The sequence below is a fragment of the Nestor notabilis genome, unplaced genomic scaffold (genome assembly GCF_000696875.1).
Source record: "Nestor notabilis isolate BGI_N333 unplaced genomic scaffold, ASM69687v1 scaffold2747, whole genome shotgun sequence".
In the NCBI taxonomy this organism is placed as follows: domain Eukaryota; kingdom Metazoa; phylum Chordata; class Aves; order Psittaciformes; family Psittacidae; genus Nestor; species Nestor notabilis.
Window position 1 is genome coordinate 1 of NW_009936724.1, and position 27,116 is coordinate 27,116.

The 27,116-nt window shown below is 39.1% G+C and overlaps 1 protein-coding gene across 1 annotated transcript in view; it reads left to right on the forward strand.

The window, feature by feature from the left end:
* Window positions 1–4: 4 nt before the first annotated feature.
* Window positions 5–27,116, forward strand: part of LEMD3 (LEM domain containing 3) — a gene marked incomplete at its 5' end in the record, with an annotated part of 49,524 nt that continues 22,412 nt past the window's right edge. The window contains 3 exons of the mRNA XM_010018462.1: window positions 5–533; window positions 22,121–22,158; window positions 24,489–24,555. Coding sequence (XP_010016764.1) covers window positions 5–533; window positions 22,121–22,158; window positions 24,489–24,555 — 634 coding nt within the window. The remainder of the gene's footprint in view (window positions 534–22,120; window positions 22,159–24,488; window positions 24,556–27,116) is intronic.

Below are 27,116 nucleotides of genomic sequence, written 5' to 3' on the forward strand. Positions count from 1 at the left end.
GGGGGGAGGAGGAGGAGGAGGAGGACGATGTGAAGATCTGGACTCTAGTCCTCCCAGCCCCAGATACCGCATTGGCCTATCTAAGAAATCCCCTACAGTATTGTTGCTTCCACCACCGCTCACGGATGTGGACAGCAGTAAAATCACTGACCCTCCAGGCACCGTTAGGAAAGCGACCAATAATCACGTTCTCAGCGGTGCGGCTGGGAGCTATAATGTTGAATCCAGGATCTATTCAGCTACTAATAGCCTTCTCCCGGGTGGAACCACCTCCTCTCTTAGACTCAACCACTCCAATCATACGGGTTCAAATCATACCTACCTGAAAAACACCTACAAGAAGAATCTCTCGGAGCCCGAGGAGGAGCTTCTCCAACAGTTCAAAAGAGAGGAGGTATCCACCACTGGAGGCTTCAGTGCACATTACCTGTCCATGTTCCTCTTAACTGCTGCATGCTTGTTCTTTCTGATACTGGGATTCACATACCTGAGAATGAGAGGTTCTGGAGTAGCTGAGGATGTGGGAGCCAACAGTAAGTATTAGGTGAAGGGTAAGAGCAGTTTATTTCTGCAACTGGATATGAAACTGTTAATTCGCCTTTGCATTTGCAGGCACCTCTCACTGAGCAGTTCTTGGTTCCACCTTGGCATAATCTTTGTATGGAGAAAGAGAAATTGTCCTTAAGTCTGTAACTTGCAAGCTGGTATAATAAGCTTGCACAACATAGGAGGATAAACTCAAATCCTGGCATTCCCTGCAGTAATAATCTGTTGGTACCCTGTTTTCTTGTGTGTTTTCTTCACAGAGCAATTTTCTGTGTCTTGTTCAATATAGCAGATGTATGGTTAATAGAGAATTGCAATGTAAGGCTTTATGCTGATCTCACAGAAGTAATCACACACACTTAGATACCTGGGATTCCTGCAGGGCTAAGACATGATTGTAGTTGTTTAGTAATAAAGCAGGTTGTTTTCATTTATGGTACTAAGGCTTGAAAAGGATGCTCAGGTGAGACGAGATTAGATACTACAACAAACTTTGTGCAGTGAACGCTGGACCTGTTGTGTACTGTTGTCTAACAAGTCCTTTTTTTTTTAAATTTAGTTGAAAGTGTTTTTATACATGAAATACTTCTGTGTTTTAGTTCGAATTTCAAAGCATTCTTTTTTTTTGATCCTGAGTTAGTTTGGAGCTCCTTTAATATCTGAAAGTAACTTTTTGGAACGGATTTAGAAAACTACCATTTTCTGTTCACAGAGTGTATGAAAATGGAAACATATCACCTAAGGGTGGTGATTCATGCTAATTCAATTCTTGGCTGCTCTGAAATGGACAGTGGAGATTCTAACATCAGAAAGAATCATGCCATTGCTCTCTGAATTTCTCATCAGGAGCAATGAAAAGTTATGCAGAAAGCTAGTTTGGGGATGTGAAAGCATTAGAAGGCCCTTGGGGACTTGCATTTTTTCCTCAAATGATTGAGGAAGGCCTGTGGGGTGTATGCACATGCATATATTTCTTTGTAGAGAGAGTGAAGGATTTATGTACTTGTGTGTGGGTGTGTATACAGTGCCTTGTAGGGAGTGATCCCACTGTTGGGGATCTGCTAGATGTTGTGGGGCAGAAATAGCCCTACAAGCCCTTTTGGCTTTCCCTTTTGAATGTTATTTATTACATTATGGTAGTGGAGTAGTTCTTAATTCTGTTTGGCCCTCTTAGGAGGAGGGGGAGGAGGTAAATGATTTGGTGTTTAGTAAGGAGAGTAGCAGCAAGGACTTAAGCATTTGTAATGGTTTCATTGCTGTCCACGTGGCTCTTAACTCCTATTCAGTCCTGGTTTTTGGGAAGGCATTGAACATATGCAGGCGGGCTAAAATTAGATACAGTATAATGTGGCTGTTGGGACTCCTCATACTCGTATCCTGTGGTTAACTTCTGGCTGTAACTGCTACAGACATACGTAAATTTTCATATGTACTGATAAGCTGTGTAATTCTACTAACATGTATTAGTTGGTTTTTTTTTTCTCTTTAGTCTTGAAATATGATGATTTCAATAGGGGAGAAGGTCTGTCAGCCTACTGGGGTAAACTTTGACTGCCAAATTCAGTGGTTGAGTTAAAACTCGCATGCCATGCTGATGGATAAAGCTGAATGTCTCAGCTTTGCAGATAGCAATAATACTGTGAGAAGAAATCCACTCTGAAGTTTTTGTCTTGGAAGAAAACTTAATTTTGAATGTGCGAACTTTGCTCTAGAGTGTGTGGGATCACTGTGTTGAGTATATTGCTAGAACTCAACTGGAACTGATACACAGGGAGAATTGTTCTCTTCTGCTCAGGTTAGGCTGCCCAGGCAATGGTCTGGTAGCCCAGTGTTGCTTGATAGTTCAGTTAAGCCAGTTCTTGGCCTATTCCTATTTGTTCTTTTTTCAGTGGAGCTCTTGAAAGTGAATTTCCTGAAGAATTATTCTGGCAGTGGCAGTGACATTTCATCTGTCCTCCTTCTTCACAGCCCCAGGCTTTGCAATGTAACAAATGGGAGTAGGGCCCTTTGGAAGAAGCAAGCAGCAGGTTTTGTGGCTGGGAAGGGAGCAGGCTGCTGCTTTTGAGTAATGTGGGAATGAGCAGGAAATTACCTTGCCCATATGCTCAGCACATGCTCACTGAAGTCTTGCTTCTCAAATGGGCATATGCAACAAAATCATGGTAGGTCTGTAGAACAGGCAAGAATGGACAAGATAGACCAGTAAAGACTGATGGCTACTGGGAAGGGAAAGAACCCTGTCTCGCATTAGATGGTTCCCTAAGCTTAAACATCATCTGAGTTTGGCTCTTATGCTTGTGTGGGTGTATTGTTGGTTTTCCTTGTAGAAGCAGAACTGATTCATCCCTTTTTATTTAAAAAAAAAAAGTGTATCTCAAATAACCTTTCAGTTGGGTGATTGGATACTGAGGTTTTTCTGACACTTAGATGGCTGGAGGTAAGAGTCTGTTGGCTGAGTGATTTGATGGTGAAAACTCGGTTGTTTTAAACTTCAGACTGTATCATTAAAAGTTTTAGCATTCAGTAGACTTGCAGTATACCCATCTCCCTAGTTATCACAGTTACTGTGAGAAAACAAACAGGGCAGTTTCTTGTCTATTTGGGTGGCTTCTTATTTTAACTTTGCAAGGAATGATGCACAATGAGCTTTATGTATTGTGACTGAATTGTTCGTTACTGAAAATGAAAATCAAAATAAAGTGATACTATGTGACACTGAAAAATACTTATCACCAGGTATACTCAATATCAGCACTTTACAAGATTTGTCAGGCTGTAATCTGAGAACAGAAAGGGAGGCTTAAAGCTAGGTGTTGGGCTTGAATTTAGGCCAGGTAAAATAATACAGATGAGAAGTGGTAACCAGAGAGCTTCAGAGGAGGATTGTCAATTATGTCATGTGTAATGTTCAAATGATCTCTTATTCAGAGCTCTGAAGTAGCTTTGTGCTTCAGTTTTTCTGCACATGATGCATAAAATGTCAATAAACCCAATCTGTAATTGGGCTAATTCTTCTATATGTAACCTACATATGGTCACTTGCGGTGAGGGTTTTTGAGTTTGGCTGTCTAAAACACAGATATATATCTATGGGGCTTTTCCTAAAGCATCTTAAACTATTGAAATTAAACTACTTTTCAAGCTTACATAAAGGACCAACTAATGTATAAGCACGTTTGCTGTGTCTGACAGCGCTGTATGTGAAAAGAAACATCAGTGCGGGCATGGTGCTGGTAACTTCATTCATATGGCTCTTGCTGTCAAGTGTGTTTTGCTTGCACCAGCCTTCAGAATGCCATGGAATTGTATCAACTTTTTGCCAAGCCAGAATAGTATTTTGTCAGGAAAATGGTAGATTTGCATTTTGTCTACTTTTATCTTCAAACCCACCTGAATAGTTGTGTGTCTCTTCCAACTTCTTTGGTTTTGCTTTGTGATTTGTGATGTTACTCTGAGCATCTCAAGTGGCTGCTCCTGGGAGTTAGTTCTAAAGTTATTTTTCATGGAAGGTAGACCATGATATCAGATCAGTAGATGTTTTCAGGTCTGGTTTATTTTCTGAAAGATGAGGGCACTCATACAGGTGCTGTTTAAGCTTGTAATCTAAAATAGGTTGCATTTAAATTACTCTCACTCTTTCTGCTCCAGTACTTTGCTTGGAGAGTACTTGATGTGACAAAAAAACCCCAACAACACAAAAAAGTAATCCTGAAACTTTTAGGTAGGTCTTGTTTAAAATCTTATGCTCTTATTAGGAGAGGCTTTTGAAGGTGGCATCTCTTGCTAATAATTTTGGTCTTTCTGTGATGCTTGTTACAAAACAACTGCTAGGAGGATAATCCTTACTATATTTGCTTCAACTTGTGTTTTTGAAATGTTAATTCAGGGAGCCTTAGCAGTTGTGTATATTGCAAGTGGAAGCTTACGCAAATCACAGTTGTAAGAGTTTAATTTTATTCCATTGATGTTCCTTTGTTCTCGACTTCTACATCTCTCAGGTGTTAAAACTTCTAGGGAATTTTATGCAGGGAATTTCGTTGTTAAGAGGTTAGACTTGCTATATAAAAGACAAGATGATGACTGTTAGGCTCACAGGCCTGCAAATTACTACTGAAGTGCTGTGGTATTTCACAGATAACTGTTACAAATCTACTTGCTTTCTAAGATCACCTTCTCAGAAGAGTCTGTCTTGTGGACAATGTTGGCTTCAACGGAAGAAAATTAATTTGGTTAAGAAACCTTTATATAAAAAGGCAGTAAAGGGAGGAAGCAAAATTAAAAGATTTGAAGAGTTCCTCTCTTATGTGCCCGTTAATGTTGCTTTCTGCTTTGCAAGTGATACTGTGACTTGTATGTGATATAACATCTTCTACTGACATATTGGCATATAGCTTTGTTTCTGTTGCTTTAAACTCTAGTTAGCAAGCATTTCTCTTCTAGGTGATACAGAAGGAAATACCAGTGTGTATCTTAAAGACTAATATTGCTTGTAGCTGATCTTGCTTCTGTGGTTTGGTGAGTTTTGGATCAAGATCAGCACAGTAGGTCAAAATAATTCTAGGCTGCCTTTGTAAGATAAAGCCAGGCAGAATAGTTAAATTTCCTTAGGATTCTTGACATTTTTAAATTCTAGTCTTCCTTATGGTGTATCAGAAGTAACCCTTAAAAATGAGGACGACACTTGGCCAAGACTGGTACCCAGGAAAGTCCAGGTAAACCTTACATGGTGTAAAATAGTTCATCTTAAGTGACAATTTCAAAACCTTCCTAAAAGGTAATAAACAGTCTCTTTACCTTTGCAGCAGATTTGTAGTATAAATATGAAAATTGCTTGTCAGGATTTGAAACAAAAACAATGCAACTTCAGAATTCCTGTTTTTAAGGCTATAGCAGTGTTTGATACTTCGTTAGAACTAACTTAACTTGGCATTCATACCTTAAATGTGCTGCTGTTTGCAGGCATACACAAAACTTCCCTTCTGTCATGACTTTAGATATTCTTACAATGACAATTTTTTCAACGTGACTGTTGTAGGCTGTGCTTTTTTGTGAAGTCATGGGAAATTCCAACTAAAATGACTTGTCTGGGAAGCCAGGGATACAGAAGAGCTCTGGCAGGACCTGTTTTCACTGGGTGTCAAAAACTAATGGAAAGTTTGCACTCCATTCTGCAATGCCACAGTAGTTTTCTCAAAAGAAAACTTGGTTTCTGATGTGAGAAAACTAAGGGTGATCTAGGATCTGCAAGCAGATCTGATTGCAACTTTTCCATGTATTGCAAACTAGAAGGGAATGGGAAAGCAAAAAAACCTGGTTTTTTGTTTTTTTTTTTTTTTTTTTTTTTTCCTGTTAAGAACATCTGCCAGCTAATGGTGTTACTCATGTGCAGTGCAGGTTTCTTTCTGCTTAGGATGGGTGCATACAGCGATAATGGATGCGGTGGAAATATTTGAAGGAAGAGCCCATGATACCCAAGGACTTAAGTTTAGCATTGTAGCAGCCTGGGTTTGCACTGTTTCATAATCTTGAAGTCTCCCAGTACAAAAGGAAAATCAGGCCTGCAGCTTTTCTATTTCTGGGGACCAGTTGTGTTTCTAAAAAATCATGTACATTTAACTCCTGTTGGCATCTGGGAGTATAAGGTAGCAAAACTGGCTTGATTGCTTACCCAGCTAAGCTGGCAAGAGTGCTAGTTGTACCGAACTGGTCCCTGTCATCCTTCTAGACTTGTGCTTCAGAAGTAGTGTGAACAGGCCAGAGCTGCTGTTCGAGAAAGTTGTTTGGTCACTTAACAAAAAAGCATAGTCAAATAAATTAAGCAAGTACATCAGTTTTTGTTGATGAAAGTGCTGTTCCAATGTTGTGGAGAAGTAGAGTCCGCTGTAATCATGAGGCATATAGTCCTTACATGTTTAAAGTTCTTGTGTATTCTCTGTTAAATTAGTTGCATGTTGTGATTTGTGGTATGTTGAGGGGAGCAAGTCAATTGCTTAAGGGATTGTGAAATCAAGGTATGTTAAGAAGTGATTTGTTCGGGGGACTTGAATTTTTGCTAAGAACTTCAGTAGAAGTGTCTTTGTCCTTATTCTTCCCTTCTTGGCTCCTGCTGTTGCTGCTTGTAGGTCTAGACTTGTGGGAGATGGTGGCAACATCTTTGCTGTGATTATAATAAATGAGGACACAGTGTAACTCTGCCACTAATCAGAGTAACCTTGATGGCTTCTCTCCACTGAGAAATTCTTATTTAGGAAAACTTGGAAAAGAGGCAGTATTACTGATGGGAAGAAGGATATACTGATGGATGAAAGGATAGTCTGAAGAACTACTGCACAACTTGGAGCTGATCTCGTATAGATTCCTTCAGTGTAGAAGGTTTGCTCCAGTTTGTCTGCTGTTGAGTCTTACTGTGCTGTATGTCCCACAATGCTATTTAGTGCTGCTTCTCTGTTCTCCTATGTGTTTACAGTCTATTGTGGAGTGTGAGAGGGTAAGGAGCAAGTGAGTGTGGGTGCATGCTAACCGTGAAACAGGCAGACGTGGTGTGCCTGTTGGGCCTGGTTTGTTGGAGATGTGCTGCTATGTTTGATGTTTTACAGAAATGAATTCTTTTTGCAGAGGGAAGGATCAAATTTTCTGCTTACTGTCATGTTATAACACAAGTATCTTGAATAAAGCTGCCATTTTAGAGTCTTAAATTCCTTTAGCTGTTTTAGATGAACTATCAAGTGACAGAGTGAATTGTTATAGAAGGCAGATGGGGGGAGCAGAAGGGGTGTAGGGGCTTAAAAAGAGATCTAACATTGAATTAAATGGCATTGAAACTTAAGTAGTCTAACAGACCACTGAATTCTTGTGATGCTGTGTTAGATAAGAAATAGGGCCGTTTGTAAAATGGATGGTTGTAGACCAATTCATAGGCCAGCTTTCCTCTTAAAGAAGGCTGTTTAATAATTGGAAGATAGCTTATTAGAAAACAGTTTTTATATGCATACAAATAAACATACAGGGTTTATTTACACATCCACTTAACCTTTTCTTTATTGAAAAAGTACAAGAAACTTTTATACTTCAACTCGCAGTGTCTTGGTAAGTGCAGCATCAGCCTGTCCTTGCGAGGTAGTTGACTGAACAACACTGTCACAAGAGGACTGCTGGGGTGAGCTGGATAAATGTACTATTATTCCGCACTTGATTGTAAGGCCACATCTAGATATTAGTTTTCCTTTTCTCCACAGAAAAGTGTTTCTTTGAAGGTCAGTTAAACATCTGAATTGCTTATCAAAGAAGCCTTAGGATGTCCATGGGCTTCATAACTGCTTTTGTTAGCTTTTGGATATTTTCAATAGGTTGTGTGTTGGAGCCACTCACCTTAACCATCTGTCCCCTCAATACTTAGAATCTCATTATGTAGTTATACAATAGAACATTCCACAGTACACTCATTCAGTAATAACCAGTGTCTGTTCAGTATCAAGCTGCACAAAAAGAGCCCCTGGTGTCCAGCACTCCCCTGTCTTGCAGCACAACTTCATCAAACAAATTTCATCTGGATGTGTAGGTATTGTAGGTCATGGAGAACAGAAGTTTACCTAGAACTAATGTGAAAGCTGTCACTGAATATTGAGCAATGGAGCATTTACTTTGAAGGAGGGGCTTCAGACATCAAAAGGTGTGATTGTTTTGTTAGTGTTGTCTGGAACAGCTCTTGGTTGTGGTGTGGGGTTTTTTTGTGTGGGTTTTGTTGTTGGTTGTGGTGGGTTGGTTTTTGTTTGTTTGTTTTTAAATTCCCAATATATTTTCTGGGAAATGTTGTAATGTCCATCATGAGGTTTTCTGTTAATCTCGGGCATTTGACCTATATTTAAAAGTTCATTGGGCTGTTTGTTCTGTTTCAGGTGTCATGCTTCAGACACCCGAAGAGCATATTTGTTACTTCTGTTGAGTGACACACTGGGCAGTGCAGGTGTGATAAACCTCTGAGAGGCCTCTTTTAGGCTGTGGAAATCCACAGTCAAACTGAATTATTGGGGAAAGGCCAGTCTGGCAGTTTTGCTTGTACTGTTTCTCATTCTTGGAAATTGCTTGGAAATAGTTTACTGTTACTCTGTAAATGAGAGAAAATGATTTATGAAATTCCTTGGTGGGATTTTGAAAAAGAGAGCATGATGTCAGGTTCATCTTACTCTGTTTCTGTATTGGTTTACACCTGTTATATGATCCAAGAAAGCTTCTGGAGGGGAGAGACATAGTGTATTACGAGGAAAAAGCTGAAAAGGCATGCTTCTCCCCCCCCCTGCTTCTTCCCCAGTCAAAGGAACTTTGTGCTGTCCTGGGGAGGCTTTGCCTAGCTGAATGAGGTTACAGATGCAGATTTTCTTCTGGAGAAGGAACTAGTCTCACTGCTTATTTCTGGATTTTGTTTCTCTTAACTGTAAGCTTGTGGAGTACTGCTTACACAAAAGCAGCTTTGGATACAGGTGTTTCTAAATCGCTGTTCCCACAGTGGAGGGCATCTGAGCTGCACCTAAAGGATATTAATGTTTGGGTATTCTATATTTTGTATATAATAGCAAACACATATTGATTTTGATAAAAACTCAAAGTAAGAAAAGGTAGTGGTGAGAATATCTGACAGCCATACTGTTGTACTGTCTGTACAGTGTCCTTTGAGCTAGCAGTTCTTAATTTTTCATAGGAAACCAGAAATCCAGCCTGTTACGTACTCCTGAGAGCTTATCCATTCAAAATGGGCAGGTGTAGATGCGCAGTCTTACTGGGTAATCCCAGGTGTATTACATCCAGTGTCTATTTAAGTTTGACTTCCATCAGAGGTGGTACTCCCTGCAGAAATGCTGTAGATATTTTTTTTTTCTTTTTTACATTGAGCACTCAACGTGTCTGTGTCCTTTGGAGTTGGACAATGCAATGGCTAATGTATTTTTCTTATTTATAACTTTAAATACTGTTTTTCCTCCTGACCTTCAGCTGAAGGTGCTACTTAGGAACTAACAACAAAAATGTGCAGATGACATACAAATGCACATAAAGTGCGGGGGGGAGGAAGACTTGTTTTGTTCCACTGTGTAGGATGCCTGGTATTGCAGTCATTCCTTTTGAGAGAGAGCAAAATATGGAGGGAAATAACATGAAAATAGTAGCCCTGGGAAGGAGCTGTCCTGGGGGACCAAAGGTTAAATAGGTCTGCCTATCTCTTTCTTTAAGGGAATGAATTAGTTTGTGGAGTTCTTTGCCATTCAGGAGATGGGAATGTACTGAGTTTCTTGCACAAACTTTGGTATCAGACTACTGGCCAGCTATGCTTCCTTAAGCATGAGATAAATGGTTTGAGGAGAATTAAGATCTTGTTCAGTAAAGTTTGTCTTACAGTTCAAGCACCTAGCTTTTTAGGATGTAAGTCATAGTAGTTCATAGTCACAATTCTTATGTATCTACAAATAGCCAATGTTATGGTAAGGTTTCGTTGTCCCCAATGTCTGAGATGTCAGTAAGAGTCACTTGTTTTTCCTTTCTGTCCTCTTTATTTATTTTTTTTTCCATTTCTGTATGGCAGATGAGTTTCTTGCCAAGATAGGTTCTTTTCTTCTCTAGATCCTCCTAGTTCAGAAGTGCACACAGTACTGCTAGAGATTCATCAGTTTAATCCATGAGTTGATGTAACCCTTAAACTAATAAGCATAACCTGGTTTAATTAATAAACAATTACAATAACAATATTGGAAGTTTTAGTTCAAGCAGACTCTTCAGCTGAGTATAGGAGCCAGTGACAAGGCCTAAGGGTAATGGTGATGTATGGCTGTGTGGTAGTCCAGTTGTTCCCTTCAGATAATAATTTTTATTTGAACCAGCCAGTTTATGCTATCAAAACAAATGCAGCTGGTATGATAGACAGCTGGAGAGTTAGCCAGCTCTTCAGAGTCTTAGTCCAGCTAAGTAAAAATGGAAGTTACTGAATACTGCATACTTGTACTAATTTCCAGTTAAATGGAGTTATGTCTTAAATTACTGCTGAGCTTATCCTGGGTTTGACCTCCACAAGATTCTGCTGTACATAGTGGGCAGTTTTTTATCTTCTATTTAAATAATACAAAATCACAGAATGGTTTGGAAGGGATCTTAAAGATCATCCAGTTCCAGCCCCCTGCCACGGGCAGGGATACGTTCCACTAGACCAGGTTGCACCAAGCCTCATCCAGCCTGGCCTTGAACACTGCCAGGGATGGGGCAGCCACAGCTTCTCTGGGTAACCTGGTCCAGTGTCTCACCTCTCTCACAGTGTATGGGTACTTCTGGTAAGGTGTTTACTGTTGCTTCTGTGAAAGCTCATTTTTGCCATGACAAGGGACCTGCCAGTACAGCAGCTACCTCTATATCTCATGCATAGAGTAAGCTGAGTAAGCTCTTTTTTTTTTTTTATTTTTTTTATTTCCTCCCTAGGATACACAAGGGCACCTATTTTAAGTTTTACTGCCATATTCAGGCTTTGTACAGATCATTGTTCAGCACTTCTGCTGCTTTTAGTGCAGCAAGCACTGATAGACCAGTGCGTGCTGAAGGGTTAAAAGGGCAGAGGCACAGCGGAACCCCAGTGTTAAATATGAAAAATCCCTGTGTGATTTTTATTTTGACTTTGTTAATGTCTGTACTCTCATGATTTAGTGTCTCTTAAGTGTCAGTGCTCTCCATTTGAATGTTATCTTTGGATACTGTAAACTGTTCATACTGTTATAGTACATTACTAATACTTTGAAGTCTGTCTGGAATAAGAGGTTGTAACTGGGTGTTTTTACATTGGAAATTCTTGAAGATGGGATTCCTTCCTGCTTGTACGAGATCACAGGAGTGTTTCTATCCACACTGGGCCCCTTGACAGAATGACAGTAGATTTAATATTTACTTGCAGATTCCCACTGAATCTTAAGCCTTTTGTGTTTTAATAAAATTTGCTTTATGAGTTAGCTTTCTTTCTCAAACCTTCTGACTGTTTGAGGAAAGCAGTCCGCTTCCTAATTTAACATTGAGCTGCTTGGACTGTCATGTTTTCAAGAGTTTCCCCTACTTCTCAATAGCTTTGTTGTTGTGTGGATTGTTCGGGGCAGGTGGGGTGGTTTTCTGTTGGGTTTTGGTGATGGTTGGTTTTTTTTTTTTTGGTGTTTTTTATTTTTTTGCTGGTGGTTTTGTTTGTGGGGTTTTTTTTTTTTTTGGTGGGTTTTTTGTTTGTTTGTTTGTTTGGGGGGGTAAGGCTTCTTTGTGGGTCTGTTTGGGTATTGTTGGCTGTTTTTTTTCTTTTTCCCCCATTCCATAGAACCATAGAATGGTTTGAGTTGGAAGAGACCTTTAAAGATCATCTAGTACCAACCCCCTGCCATGGCAGAGACACCTTCCACTAGACCAGGTTGCTTCAAGCCCCATCCAGCCTGGCCTTGAACACTGCCGGGGATGGGGCAGCCACAGGTTCTCTGGGCAACCTGTGCCAGTGTCTCACCACCCTCACAGGGAAGATCCTCTTCCTAATGCCTAATCTGAATCTCTCTTCTGTCAGTTTAAAGCTATTCCCCCTTGTCCTGTCACTACATGCCCTTGTAAAAAGGCCCTCTACAGATTTCTTGTAGATCCCCTTTGGTTACTGGAAGGCTGCTCTAAGGTCTCCCCAGAGCCTTCTCTTCTCCAGGCTGTACAGTCCCAACTCTCTCAGCCTGTTTTCATAGGGGAGATGCTCCAGCCCTCTGATCATCTTTCCCTCCAACAGTTCCATGTCTCTCTTGTGTTGGAGGCCCCAGAGCTGAATGCAGTATTGCAGGTGGGGTCTTACAAGAGCAGAGTAGAGGGGCAGGATCACCTCCCTCGACCTGCTGGTCACGCTGCTTTTGATGCAGCCCAGAATACAGTTGGCTTGCTTGGCTGCAAGTACACACTGTTGGATCATGTTGAGCTTCGCATCAACCAACACCCCCAAATCCTCTTCCTTAGGGCTGCTCTCAGTCCAGTCTCTACCCAGCCTCTATATTTATGCTTTGTTTATTAAAGGCATGTGTGTTTTTTGACCTTATAAAGTATAAGGAGCTAAAATACTTGGAAGGGAGCACAGAAGGACGGAAAGAGCTATTACAGAAGCCTATTCGGAATCTCTTGCAAGTGACTGTATTCTCTACCCACTGTAAAATGCTGCTAGGTGTCTGAAATCTAACTTTTCTCCTGGTCATATTTTGCAGCTGCCGATAAAAGCAGTCTTCGTATGGTGGGTTTTTTCTTTTGCCTGTAATGGAGACTCTGTGTACAAGGAATGTAGTACTACCTAATTTTTACAATGCATGGCAAATGCACTTGTCAGCCATTTTTCCTAATAGAACAGAGGCAGCTGTTTCTTTATTGAAATATAATATGTTTCCTAATGTAATAGAGTGTGTAAATTCTGTTGCTATAAAACATTTCCTTCCATTGGTAGAAATTAAAGTGGAGAATAGGATACTTAACTGTAAAAATCATTTCAGCTTTCCACAGGTCATGAAAAATGATAGTGTAAGTAATCTAGCAGCTTAATGTGCTCTTGTACTGAGTATGCTTCATTGAGATTAATGTAGGTATGTAGAGGAGATAGAATTTGGGGTGAAGATCAGCTCCTTGGTGGGTGTAGCAGCTGGAATTACTATCTGGAGTGTTTGGTGACTGGCACTTAACTGCTTCTGATGACACCCCACCTCCAAGTCAGGCACATGAAACACTGCCTGAATCTTTTCTGCCCAAGTTTCTTATCTGTCTGTGGAATTGGGGAATTAAAATGCAGTATTCTTTTCTTGCTGTTAGTGGTGTTCTGAAGCTTGTTCTGTTTCTTGGCATGGCTGCATTTGTTCTTGTTTAGGCTCATTTATTTGTTTCTTCATCTGCTGCATACACTTACTTTCACAGGGGCTACTTTCACAGGGTCTTTTAGTAGAGAAAGTGAACTTTCATGCTTTTTTCATAAATGAAGGCAGGTTGTACATACTTCCTTTTGAAACAAGCAGTATCTGTGTATCTGTACCATAGCTCTGTATATTGTTTGGCTTTTTTTTTTTTTTTTTTTTTTTTTTTCCCTGGGTTTTTTTTTGGCCCCGGGGTGTTTTTAAGTTTTGTTGTTTTTTTTTTTTTTTTTTTTTTTTATCCCTGAGTCTTTATGTGGCTCGTGGTGATACTTAGAAAACAGGAGATCAGGAAGAAGGAAGGGCAGTCTGTTTGTTAATATTCGCAGGTGTTAGTCTGAGGTATCAACTCTGTTTGAAATGGATCCTTAAGTACAGTAGACGCTTTAGCCAGCAGCAGTGTTCATGGAGACATGAATGTGGCAATAATATAGTGAAAATGTTCTCAAAAGTCAGCTCTGTCTTGGCAACTGCTTCAGTTCTGGATTTATTTTGTAAGGCCTTTTGCTTAAAAAAAAGTGATGTTTTTAAGAGCTGACTTACAGCCAACTATTCTGTTTGTTTTGCAGTACTAGGTATCTACAGGTACTACACAGATTAAAATATTTTTCTGTAATCTTTAAGCACAAAACTTAAGATTTCTGTGTTTTCAAACATCGAATACAAACACTAGAATTAAACTAGTATTTTTAGTGCAGTGAAACTGAATAATATGATAAGCTTTCCTGAAACACTAGTTTCTGTTCTTAAATATGGATCAAACTGACATGACTCTTAAGAGCATCTGTCAACATACAGGTCTATTCTAAACAGTATTTAAATAGGCAGGAGTAGATTTGAGCATTTCTAGAAAGGGTGATATAGCTAAAATGTGGAGAGTTTTGGGTTTTTTGGTTGGTTTGTGGGTTTTTTTGGTTGGTTTGTGGATTTTTTTGGTTTGGTGGTTGTTTGTTTGTTTGTTTGGGTTTTTTTGTTTGGTTGGTTGGTTGGTTTTTTTTTTTTTTAAAGAAGCAGTGAACAACTCCAGAGACAAGTTCTGGTGTTTCTTACCCTTTTTACCTAAAATAATGAAGTCTGCTTCACCCTGTGAAAAGCACAAAGATGTTGTTAGGTTATGTAGAGAGAAAGTTATGTAGGAAGAAAGGCAAAGGCACAGATGGAACTAAATCTGGCCACTGCCATAAAAGATAATAAAAAGTGCTTTTGCTTCAGTCTTTAATAGTCACACCAGCCATCCTCAGGGTACTTGGTTTTCTGAGTTGGATGGCAGATGGGGAGCTGATTGAAGTTCCCATCATTTCAGGGAGAAATGGTTAGCACCCTCCTGCTCCACTTAGACGTACACAAGTCTATGGGGCGGATGGGTTACACCTAAGAGTGCTGAAAGAGCTGGCAGAGGAGCTTGCTAAGCCACTCTCCATCAGCAGTCCTGGTGTAGTGGGCAGGTCCTAGAGGATAGGAGGGTGGCCAATGTGATGCCTACCTACAAAAAGGGCAGGAAGGAGGACCCTGGAAACTAGAGGCCTGTCAGCCTGACCTCTGTGCCGGGGGCTGCTAATTGACGGCTGCTGAACATGAGCCAGCTTGTGCCAAGGCCAATGGCATCCTGGCCTGTATCAGCAATAGTGTGGCCAGCAGGGCCAGGGGAGTGATCATCCCCCTGTATTGGGCACTGGTGAGGCTGCATCTCAAATACTGTGTTCAGTTCTGGGCCCTTCAATGCAAGAGGGATATTAAGGTGCTGGAGCATGTCCAGAGAAGGGCAACAAAGCTGGTGAAGGGTCTGGAGAACAAGTCTTATGAGGAACGTCTGAGAGAACTGGGGTTGTTTAGTCTGGAGAAGAGAAGGCTCACGGGACCTTATTGCTCTCTACAACTACCTGAAAGGAGGTTGTAATGAGGTGGGGGTTGGTCTTCTGCCAAGTACCAAGTGATAGGACAAGAGGTAATGGCCTCAAGCTGCGCTAGGGGAGGTTTAGACTGGGTATTAGGAAAAGTTTATTCACAGAGAAGGTGCTTGGGTGTTGGAACAGGCTGCCCAGGGAACTGGCAGAATCACTATCCCTGGAAGTGTTCAAAAACCATGTATATGAGGCCCTCAGTGACATGGTTTAGTGGTGGTCTTGGTAGTTCTGGGGTAATGGTTGGACTTCATGATCTTAAAGTTCTTTTCTAGCCTAGTTGATTCTATGCTATTTTCAGGGCTAACAGAAAATGTCTGAAATGTCTATCATAAATATCATAGTTCTAATACTTGGAGAGGAGGGTTTTGTAACAAAAAAAAAAAAATAATTAAGTAGTTTGTCTATAACATCAATCCTTATCACTTATTCACAAGCAGAATGATTTCAGATGATATTGGGGGAAAAATTATCAATAAAAGCTCTTTAAACTGAGGCATTTGAAAAACTGACTTGATGTTAAAGAAAGATTCAGCTGTTTTTAGAATTTTCTAATCCTTGTGGCAGATGGTACTTCTGTTGAAAATTGCCAAGGACTATTCAAACTATAATGGTGTCCCAATTTAGAAATATAAAAACTTTTTCCAGAGCACATAGAGATGATCTGTAGTGAAGGAGTTGCTCAGCTTGACATATGACTTTGTGTCTTAATACCAAAGCGCAGAGATCTAGCCTACTGATTCAAAGTGGTTTCTACCTGAATTAGTGCAATCTGGAGATGAAGGTCATGCAGAACTGCTCATTTGTCTTGAGCGTTGAGTAATTGCAGAGAGGAAAATAGAGGTAGGATTATTTTATTTAAGCTGTTTGAAAGATGGAGCTCTGGAATAATTTACTTCCTGTAATAACTTGTTTGTGTGTGTTTGTTTTTCTGACATTTTCAGATTTAGGAGTTTTAAGAGACATTGTTTTAGAATTGTCCTTGACACATATATAGCTTGTCACTGTGTGGAATTGGTACTTGACCCCAGATGTACCGGAAAACAGTTAGAGATCTATTGGCTGATGTTGAAAGTATTGTAAGGATTGTAAAAGTGAGAACTTGTTTCCAAAAGGCTGGGCTAATGGCCTGTTTCAGATAGTGCTTCCAGTATCATTGCTTTCTCTGCTAACTACATTATCCAGCTAATGTTTAGGTTTGTGGGTTGGCTTGGGGTTTTTCTTATGAAGAAATATTTCTAATGGAAAGCATTAGGTTATCCACTTATTGAACACACCTTTGCAGGACAAATTTTGGAAAAACTACTGCTTCTGGTTTGGGATTAGTTTGCTTGTGACATGGTGGGTTGGGAGGAGAAGAGTACTTTTCTGTTTCCAGAGAGGAATGTTCTTGCTTCTGCAGAAGTTGCTAGCTTGGAAGTGTGTGTTCCAGTTTCTGGATTCTTGTGTGGATCATATTTGGCACTTTTTGTATTGCCACATGAGAAATTCTGTGCTTGCAGGTTAATTGGGATAATTCTTGTTCCTGCAGCTGTGGCTTTACAGCTCCTTAAGTTGCACTAGAAAGTTGGTTTTTTGTTTATAGTGTCAAATTATCTGTATGTTCAGAAATGGTTGATTCTGTTACAATGATTCTGTTTAAAAATGTTAGCTTAATATTCAGTAGTGGTCAAAAAGGGAACATAATGGTAGGATTTTCTAATTTTTAGGAAGGGAATTGAGAATAAAGCATATTTGAGAGGATATATTTGAGATTGTCGGTATGGTAATAGTCCATGGTGCTCCTTTATTTTGAATGGTGTCCAGCTCTGGTCCCCAACCTCAGAAAGAACATAGCAGAGCTGCAGAAAGGTTCCGAGAGTAGTAATATGATGAAAAGCATAGCATGGCTTTTGTAGCGAGGAGGAATAGGGCTTTTGAGTGTGGAAGAGTGAGGACCGAGGGAAAGACTGAGGAATGAAGTAAAGTCATGAGTGTTACAGAGAAGGTGAACCAGGGTCTGATTACTCACTGTCTCCTCTAATACAAGAAGGTGTTTCTGAAGTTAACAAATGGCAAGTTCAGAGCAGGCAGGCAAACAGGTTTTTCACACATGCATGTTTAAGTTGTGGAACATTTTGTGACTTGTGTGTTGCTGAAGCTAAAACCTTGCTTGGGGTTAAGGTGGGACTAGACAAATTGGTAAGGAAAAGTACATTGGAGTTGATACTTTAGAAAAGAAGCAAAAAAGCCAGTTAGTTCTTTCTGTCTCAGGAAGCTTCCAGGGTGCACCGTTTTTTATGACTGGGAGAATATTCTGCTGAAGTATCAGCATATATGCTGATACTTTATACACTGTGACATTCTGTTAGAGTTCTGTTAATTTCTTCCAGTTAGGGGCAGGTGTCTCTATGAAGAGAAAATCTTACTACTAGTGCTGGAGGCATGATTTTGGTCTAGTTGAATCCTTGGTTTGTCCTGGTGTGACTTCAGTTTTGATATTATCTGTTGAAGTGTATTGACTACTGAAACCACAAGAATAATAAGTGTTTCGGGCAAGGTACCACAGCATCTAGGTGGTGTAGTGTAGGATAGCTGTAGTGAAAGGATGAGCTACTTTCTGGCATTGTGATTTGGTGACCAGTAGGTAACAGAATCCTTTATTTTGGTACTATGTTAATACTATGGTTCTAGCTTATGTCCTAAGCAAAAGTAATATTATCTGTGCATGTTTTCTTTCTAGGTGACTGCTTGTGAAGCTGTGTCAGTCTTTAGAACTTGTGCCATTAAGACTATGAAAGCTGACTTGTGTGTTCATGAATGTCTGCAATTAGGCTGCAACTTCATGTCTGTTAAACTATGTTTTGAAAAAGAGGAGAAATCCCGGTTTATGCTCCCTGTTTGTCTTACTGAAGAACACTAAATCCTTGTAAATACTGTTTCTGTCTGCAGTTGTTACTTACGTCTTAGGGAGGAAAATGTGGGGTGGTGCTGATGAGTGGTTTTATTGTTACTTTAAAGATGAAAGCTTCTGCATCCTAGCAAAAATTAACCTTGCATGTTGACACTGACTGCATTTGTATTCCTAAAATTGAGCATCTCTGTGAGATGGCTTGGTATGTGCATTTGTGTTGACAGCTTTGGCTCGAATGCTTTGGAGCTGTGCTGTGACCCTTAGCTTTGTAATGGTGGCTTTCTGTTATTTGAGACTGACCAGTTCTGCCATCTCAAGGAATTCTAGTAGTCTGTAAATCATCATTTACAGCTTGTCCCAACAGTAATATGTGTAAATTAGTTCTAAGGGTCATTAGTAGTGTTTTCAGTTAACCAGAACAGGGTTTTTTTTTTATGCTGCTTTGATTTTTCTTGCAGACTTTTTGGTAATCTTACTGTCTTGTTCTTGACTAGCTAGCATTTAAATAAGATAACTTCTTAAAAATGGAATTTAAATAGCATATCCCTTCCTGTTCTGAAATGAAGTTTCATGTGAAGATGATGTCCTTTAGTGTGCTTACTACTTGTTTCCTTCCATATCTGGCCAAAGAATCCTCTTAACTACACCTTGCCAGGAATAAAGCTCTTCTCCCAGTATATCATACTTTCAAGCAGAACATTCAGCTCTTACGGTGTTTTGGAGGAGCTGGTATGGTTCCCTTTGTCAAGTTTTTGAGGTTTTTCTTCTTTTTTTTTTTTTTTTTTTTTTTTTTTTTAAATCCTGCAGCTGGTATTCATTCAAGGTAAAACTGCCATGCTTCTCTCCATTTTGCTGCTTTCTGGGAGTTCTAATGGATTTGAGATTGCCGTGTCCTGGTAGTTTGTTGCATCCCTCCTTTTTTTGAGGGCAGTGGATGTTGGCTGGCAAACCTGGAGAGAAGAGCCCCTTGGACAATAACCAGGAGATTCTTGTTTTAGAAAATCATCTCTGTAGTTTTTAGCTTTGTAATATAAGTAGATGAGAGTTTGTTCTTTGCTCATAAAAACAAGCTTGTTAAGTAGACTACTTTCAAAGCTGGCAATTGCTGCTGTATGGTTAGAGGTCTTGAGCCCTTTTTGAGGAGGAGCCTTCAAAGTGTATGTTCACATAAGGACCTTTTCCATTCGTTATTAAATTAGTGCTTAGTTTGGTAGAACAATAAGTTGTTACTGTTAAAACTAAACCTATATATTTTAAGAACTGCCAACAAACCTTTTGAATCAATGTTGAGTTAATATATTGAAATACCTTAGAATGTTGGAGTAGGTGAAAAACCCACATCTGTGGCTGGAGGACGTGGGAGGATTTGGTAAGAGCTTAGATCCTGGAAAAAAGAAAGAGGGTGGATTCAGAACAGAGGAATTTCTGAAGTAGTTAAGGAGTGGCCTTATTAACTTCAGTTAATCAAGGTTATGTGGTAAACAGATGCAGATTGATTAATAGTTCTTAATTGCATATGCAGCTGATAAATTGCTGGGTTGCATTTAGCATACTTGCCTCTTAAGACATCAGGCATCCTAAACTATATTAACATCTTATAAAAATGTATTTCACAGGTTAACTTGCTATAAAATCACTAACTTCAGAGGGATTTCATGGAAATACTGCAGTGTGAATTAAAATAATGAATTACAAGGATTGTTAAGTTTTTGTGGTAGATAATTTTGGAGGAAGGTGCTGGCAAAGTCCAAGCATAATAACACCATTGCCTTCATGTAATTGCTGTACTGTTCTAGCATATATAGAACTGCAGCTGACAGTTTGTGGTTTGTGTCTTTGCAGGCTTGGATGCACGAAGACACTTGTGTTTGTTCCATGGCTTTCATCAGTGTTAAAATAGGTGTTTGTCAGGTGTACTAAAATCTACACACTGTTTTGTCTCGTGTCCCCCCCCTTCCCTGCCCACTCCAATCTAAAACCACATAATCAAGATTTCATGTATGCTCAATAAGATTGACCTTGGGAAGAGCCCATAATTACATAATTATCCTGTCTGGATAACTAACGATCAAACTGGGAGGTTGGCAATCATCTAGAGCCTTGGCTGTGTTTCTCTAATCCTATTTTAGGCTATTTAGATTAAAAGTTTAGTGTGCTGGGAATGTTCTGTTGAGTTAATGAATGAAATACATAGAAGTTTTGTAAGGCTGGTAGCTTGATAATCTAGTAGGCAATATCTGAGAATTTGCATTTATAAAATGAAATCATGAAGTGGTGGAGGGCTTGGTTTACAAGAGTGCTTGAACATCATCTGCTTCTATCAGTTTAATTAATCTGATATTTGAATCAAGTATTCAGATGTCTGTGAAAATCACCCAGTTTTGATTTTGTATGTTCTATTTTTTTTTTTTATGTTTTCAATATTAGTATGATCACACTTACTACCCAGATCTTCAATTTTGTGTCAGGTTTCCCAGGATATTTGTTTCATTTTTTTATTTTTGTGTGTGGTGAGCTATGTTCAGTAGAAGCTTCATTTTCTGTTTGAATAGCACATAGAACTGCTAATCTGTAAGCTCAAACTGTGGTGAAACTAAGAGTTTGTGGCTTAGAAAGGCAAGACAATATGCTGGGGTCCCCAACACAAGAGGGATGTGGACTTGCTTGAGTCCAGAGGAGGCCACGGAGATGGTCAGAGGGCTGGAGCACCTCTCCTATTGAAGACAGGCTGAGGGAGTTCAGCTTCTTCAGCCTGGAGAAGAGAAGGCTCAGGGGAGACCTTATAGCAGCCTTTCAGTCCCTAAAGGAGCCTACAAAAAATCTGGAGAGGGACTTTGTACAAGGGCATGTAGTGATAGGGCAAAAGGGAATGGCTTTTGTCCTGGGTTCAGCTACAGCAGCCATTTTTTTTCTCCTTCTTAGTAGCTGGTACAGTGCAGCTGAGGACAGCTTTAAACTGAAAGAGGGGAAATTTAGACTAGATATTAGAAAGAAATTATTTACTGTGAGGGAAGCCAAGCGCTGGCACAGGTTGCCCAGAGAAGCTGTGGCTGCCCCATCCCTGGCAGTGTTAAAGGCCAGGTTGGACAGGGCTTGGAGCAACTTGGTCTCGTGGGAGGTGGTCCCTGCCCATGGCAGGGGGTTGTAACCAGATGATCTTTAAGGTCCCTTCCAACCCAAACCATTCTGTGATTTTATGAATAATTTAATGGTACTCCTTCCTGCCTTGGTAACTTTTCAGTTACCAGCTGGTCAGTCAGGACCAGTGGAAGCATAGCAGAAATTACTCATCTCATTCCAGTTTTTCTTCCTTGGACAACATATTTTTGTAGCCAAAAGGAATATAATAGATAAACTTACAGTTTCGAGAGTTGTGGAAGCTTTTATTTAGAAAGGAGTCAATGGTCATTTGGTCACACTGCACTTTGTGCGTGAGTTCTCAGTGTGTTATCTATTACTCCTGTCAAAACAAAATGCTGCTGAGTTGTACAGCTGTGTGTTGTATGGATTATTGCTTAATAAATAGGTTTTACATTTTAATGTCTAGTTTAAAAAAGGAACCCTTTAAATAATGATTTCAGTGCAATTGAATCACTAAAGCAAGAGTTTGGCGAATGGTAAGCATGGTTTTGTTTGCATGGAAATAGCTGTGAAATTTGCAGATATACAGGATTCTGGTTTAATCTGAGTGCTAGTATAGCACACTATAAATGTGGAGTTAAGTCAAAGGTTAATAGCTGTCTAATTGTTTTTTGTCTTTTATGGACTAGTTTGTTTTATCTAAAGATTACAATGTTGGTATACCTCTTAGTATTTTCAGACTCTAAAATGAATTAAAATTTTTCTCTTTTTTTTTTTGACAGTCAAGAATCCCCTCAGTGAAGAACTACAAAAAATAGAAGTAAGTAAAAGCACTTCATATTGAGATTTAGGTCTGTCAAATGATTGTCTACAAACAATAGATACCTGTTTCAAAGGATGCAGTTTCAGAATGTTTTGTATAAGATGAACACACTTCTTGTGACTGATGTTTTCACTTTTTATTTTTCATCTTGAGCACTGTAGCTAGGATTACAAAACTTGGCTCTGGCATGCTGGTTGCTTTATCTACTAAGAACATAATTTGTTTGAGAGCTATGAGGAAAATTGTGTTGGAAGTTTGAGATTAAATTTATCAGTTTTTCTCTTACTGTTACCATTTGGCTTCTTGACCTTGAAAGGACAGGTGATAAGAGATGGTTGACTTGAAAGTTGAGGATGTTTACTACCATAGAAGAGCAAGGGTTAGCCTCTTTCAGAAAATGAGTTCAAAAGTTTGTCTTTTGATTCTATTCTGGTACTTGTTCCTATATTCACTCTTCCAACTGGAATGTTGGAATAGCCATTTTGAGATGTCGTCATTGAAGGTATCTGTAGTATTCTTAGTTCTGCAGCATGTGTTTTGGTGGTTCTCTCCTCTGGCCTTTAGTCTTTCTGCCTGGTTTGTAAACCTTTTTGCTAGGCGTATATAAGCAAGTATTGCAAGATAATTGTGTGGGTGTCTTTTGTCTGGGATTGAGCTCTCCAAAAGTGAATAATTGCATATTTTAAGTAGGTAGCCTTGGCTAGTTTCCTGGGTAGAAAATGTTTCTGACTCTTCGGAACAAATTGAATTTTGTGGGGTAAATTCTAAGGGTTCTTTTAAAATGATTTTAGTAGTGCAGAGAGAATGTGTCTTGTGCACTGAACTTGACAGCTTGAGAACCTGCTTTGCATGTTACTTTCTTCTGTGTTTCTTATGTACTGTTCCATAGTGATCCTACTCCGTGCTTGGTTGTTAGTTAGCTGTGAAGGTTGTACTGGTCAGTTCCTTCCTTTGTGGTCTGACCACGAATTGACGAAAAAAAGAATTCGGTCACACAAATGATGCACGTGTCTGTCTCGGGGTAGCTCTTCGTGAAGTCATGGGTGTACCTACTGGCAATAAATGGAACTTCTGGAGTACAGCTGGCACTGGATGTGTGTGGCAGAGGACTGATTTTCCTCTTCTCCCATGCCCAGTATTTTCCAGCTAGGAAATGAGTTACTAAGTTTGGTTAGTTTCCTGGGGAGTACCAAATATATCAATTTAATCTTGATGATAGTTTTGTAGGAGCAGAATAGGGAGAGGTGATGCTTTTAATTGCTGATATCATTATGGGAATTAATTTGTCAAATGTTTAATCAATGAAAGATGTGTTTTGCTCTTTGGTAGCGGTTTTATTATTGGAAAAAATGGCAGCATTCAAACTGACAGACAGTGCAGGTGCATCAGGGAATTAAAATATATTTAGGTTTTTTCCATGTGACTATAACAGCAGATGTGCAAAGTAGAAAATCACTTTTCTTGCATATTTTCAGAATAAAGGCTCTAGTGTTATCTCAGCCATTTGTCTCTGCCCCAGGAGTCACAGCCAACTTAAAAACAAGCCAGTGTTTTAGAATGGCTGTAAATACTTAGTGTATGTAATTGCATGTTCCTCATCTTCATATTTTGAATAATTCCTTCTCATATAAAATGTTTCTGGATAAATTTAAAGGAAATTGCTCAGTATCTTGGTAAGTTTAACTCCTTCAGAAGTAACAATTACGACCTCTTGTATTGATGCTTGTTTTGGGAATTAGGCCTTTGTACACTAGTGGTGTATGCAGGAAGTATCAACAAGATTTGTGTAGTCCACAATTTCCTGTTTTTATTTTTTGGTGGTGGGTTTTTTGTTGTTGTTTTTTGTTTGTTTTAATTAAGTTACTGTAATTTGAAGGTGGACTGCAAAAATGTTACTTTGCTATAAATTTAATGGGGGAATATGGCCAGATGCTACTTCACTGTGGCTTGTAAGAAGTGTCACTGTACATTTATTAAGAATGAAATTGTTTTACATAGTAGCTATAAACAAAAACACCACCCCACAAATTTCACCAAGTTTCTTTTGGGTCATTGCATAGTTGTCTCAGTAGCATAAAAATAACCTTTTGAGCTGTCCGTTTTAACTATCGGATCCATCGAAGTCCAGCCTACAATCTAGTTTCAGTCAAGATCTGAAAAAACAATTAAAAATCTATTGCGTGAAACACTAAAGCCTTCCAACTGTATGTGTACAACCATTTTTTTTTTTTTTTTACTCATGGCCTATAAAGATTTTGGAGGTAAATGGAAGAAAATAAATCTTTACTAATGTTTGTTTTAATGCTAATGTGTTTTTCTAATTCTAGGAAGATGAAAGAAGTCTCATGATGAACAGCTTATATGTACTTCATGATAAATTGGCACAAGTAGCAGGTAACACTTTAAAAATATTGTGACTAGGAGTGTTATGGCAACAGCTATGAAGAAGTCTTTGCTCAGGTAGTGAGTTGCAACAACTGGTATGTGCTGAGGCCCTGATACCCATTTAGAGTCCCTTTTCGGGAGTCTAGAAATCCCATTTCTAGTTCACTTACACTGCCTTTTCACCAGTGTAGTGCCTTTTGTTGCAGTGTTTTTCAGTTAATAGGATAGGCTGTTTTAATGTTGTGATTCTGTGTGGGTTTTGATCTAATGTCTTAACACTTTATTAATCTGATTTCTATGTATTTCTTTTAAAGGCAGTTATTTCACTATGGTGGAAAACTTGTCTGAAACCCAAAATATTTTACAACAATCAGAAGATGGTTACTAATACGAGGAACAGTAGTGGTTAAACAAGATTGCCTTGTTACACAAAATAGTCCAACTGAACCATACTAATTATATAGTAATGGAAAGTGCCATGAATAGTAATGTGTCAGAGATGGTGTTTAGGATTACTATTAATTATTGTATACGCAAAGTAAAAAACAGTGCTTTTGCCTAGAGTCATAATGAACACAGCTTTAAACTGCGTATTTACTTATCACAATCAGGAAATGGTAAAGTTAAGACTTTATAACGTTGGCATTTGGCGAGTGTCAGTTACAGCAGAATCTGTTTCATGACTATTAAGCCATTTATTTATCTATCATCCTTGCTTATTTAATACGTAATGCGTTTAGGAGGCAGTGGTTCAGATTTCCTTGGGTTTTTTAAGCTTTACTGTTCTTTGTGCCAGCTATTTGTTTTGTAACAGCAAGTTCCACCAAGAAGACTTTTTTTCAGTATTATCAGGTGCTACAGATGTTTCTCAAACATGAAAATATGTGGAAGCAACTCTGTATCAGTTACAAGGCTGACAGCTTAAGTCAGGGCTATAGTAAATCTGTGAGAAATTTGAACCACTCTGTAATAACCTTTAAATTTCAAGAGTAATCTTCCTGCAGAAGCTTTTTGTTTTCAGAGCATTTACAATACCTGCAGTGAATAATAAAGGTGTTTGAACAAAGCTGATGAATTTCTTCTTGTTTATGTTACTCTTTAACCCAAAATAGTGAAAGAATGTTTAACCTGAGTGCATGCAAAATAATAATAGTCTTTGTTAGATCCTTTCACAGGTCGATTGCACCTTGATATATTTTTGTCAGTTTCAAACTATTTCATACTTAAGAGATGGTAGCAGATAATTCTGTGCAATAAATCACTGGGGCTATAAGATTTTTTTTTTCATATGGGCTAGCCAGTCTGAGGTGTGTAGGAGTGTCTTACCAGGCCCACAGCTGTACGCAGTAGAGCATTGACTTGTAGTAGTGCTTGGTTATGCTACTTCTCTCCCTCTTTTGAAAAGAAAAGCTAACAGCTTGCTGTTCCCTCTATGTGTATCTGGCCCTCCAGTGGCCATACAGTAAACAGTGTACTTGCCTGGATAAAAAGGTTTGGCACCTCATTTCCACACCTGTAAAGGACAGGGAGTTTACTTATGTGCATGTACACTTAAAAAAATTTTTGCCTATCTGCCTTATGAGAGGAATTGATATGCTCCAAGATGTCAGCATTCTTCCCTGGATCTCAAAGGTGCATTAATCTCTATTAGCCTGTTCCTGCCCAGGAGAATCTTCAGTACTTAGTTTCAGAAAAATATAGCTATCCTTTCTGGTTAGATGATCCCCCAAACTGAAGCTGTGTTGCAAGATAACCTGGTTGCTCAGCAGAGTAGCTTTCATACAGTCTGAAGAATGACTTAATTCATCTGTATTTAAACAGAAGTTGTCCTCAACGCCAAGTTTCTTAAGGTATCAGAGGAAGAAGTCTGCCGTCCGTTTTTGAATACCATTTGATGTAGATCTGGCAGAATATCTAGAAGCTGTTTAAAAGCAATAGAATAGATAAGGCTGCTATAGAGATGGAGGGTATGAAAGTGTTGATCTTGTACACAGTGCACCACTTCAAAAGAGAGAGAAGTAAAAGAATATAGTTTTACTAAAAGTAGTGCTTTTCAGATCTGTCGCATACTTGGAAAAGTTTCTCTCATTTCATACTTGGCTATGAATCATTTGTTCATGTTATAACTATTAATATTAAAAAGGCAGGCTGGAAACTTGCAATAGTCTGTTCTTTTAAGCTTTATTCAACATCTTGACTACCATCAAGATGGTCCTGTCAGAATTTGGTTTCTAGCCCTCTTTGTTTTATTAGAATTACATTTTTACTGAGCTAGCTTCTTGCCTTTTCAAATTCAATTGGAGAGCAATTGATAGGGCTTTCATTTTAGAAGGTAAACCACTGAAAGTTGTTTGAAGGAAGAAAGTTGAGCTAACAGTTTGCTAATTTTATTTGACTTAATATACTGTGTTCCAACTGTAGATGCCTATTCTGTACTGTGGTGCCCTTATGTGACGTAAAATGATTTAACTATCCTATATAAAAATAAATTGCCTTTAATGCATTGCTGTTCTCAGAATTACTAGTCTGCCAAACCTATGGTGAATAATGCCTGCCTCATAAGATACTGG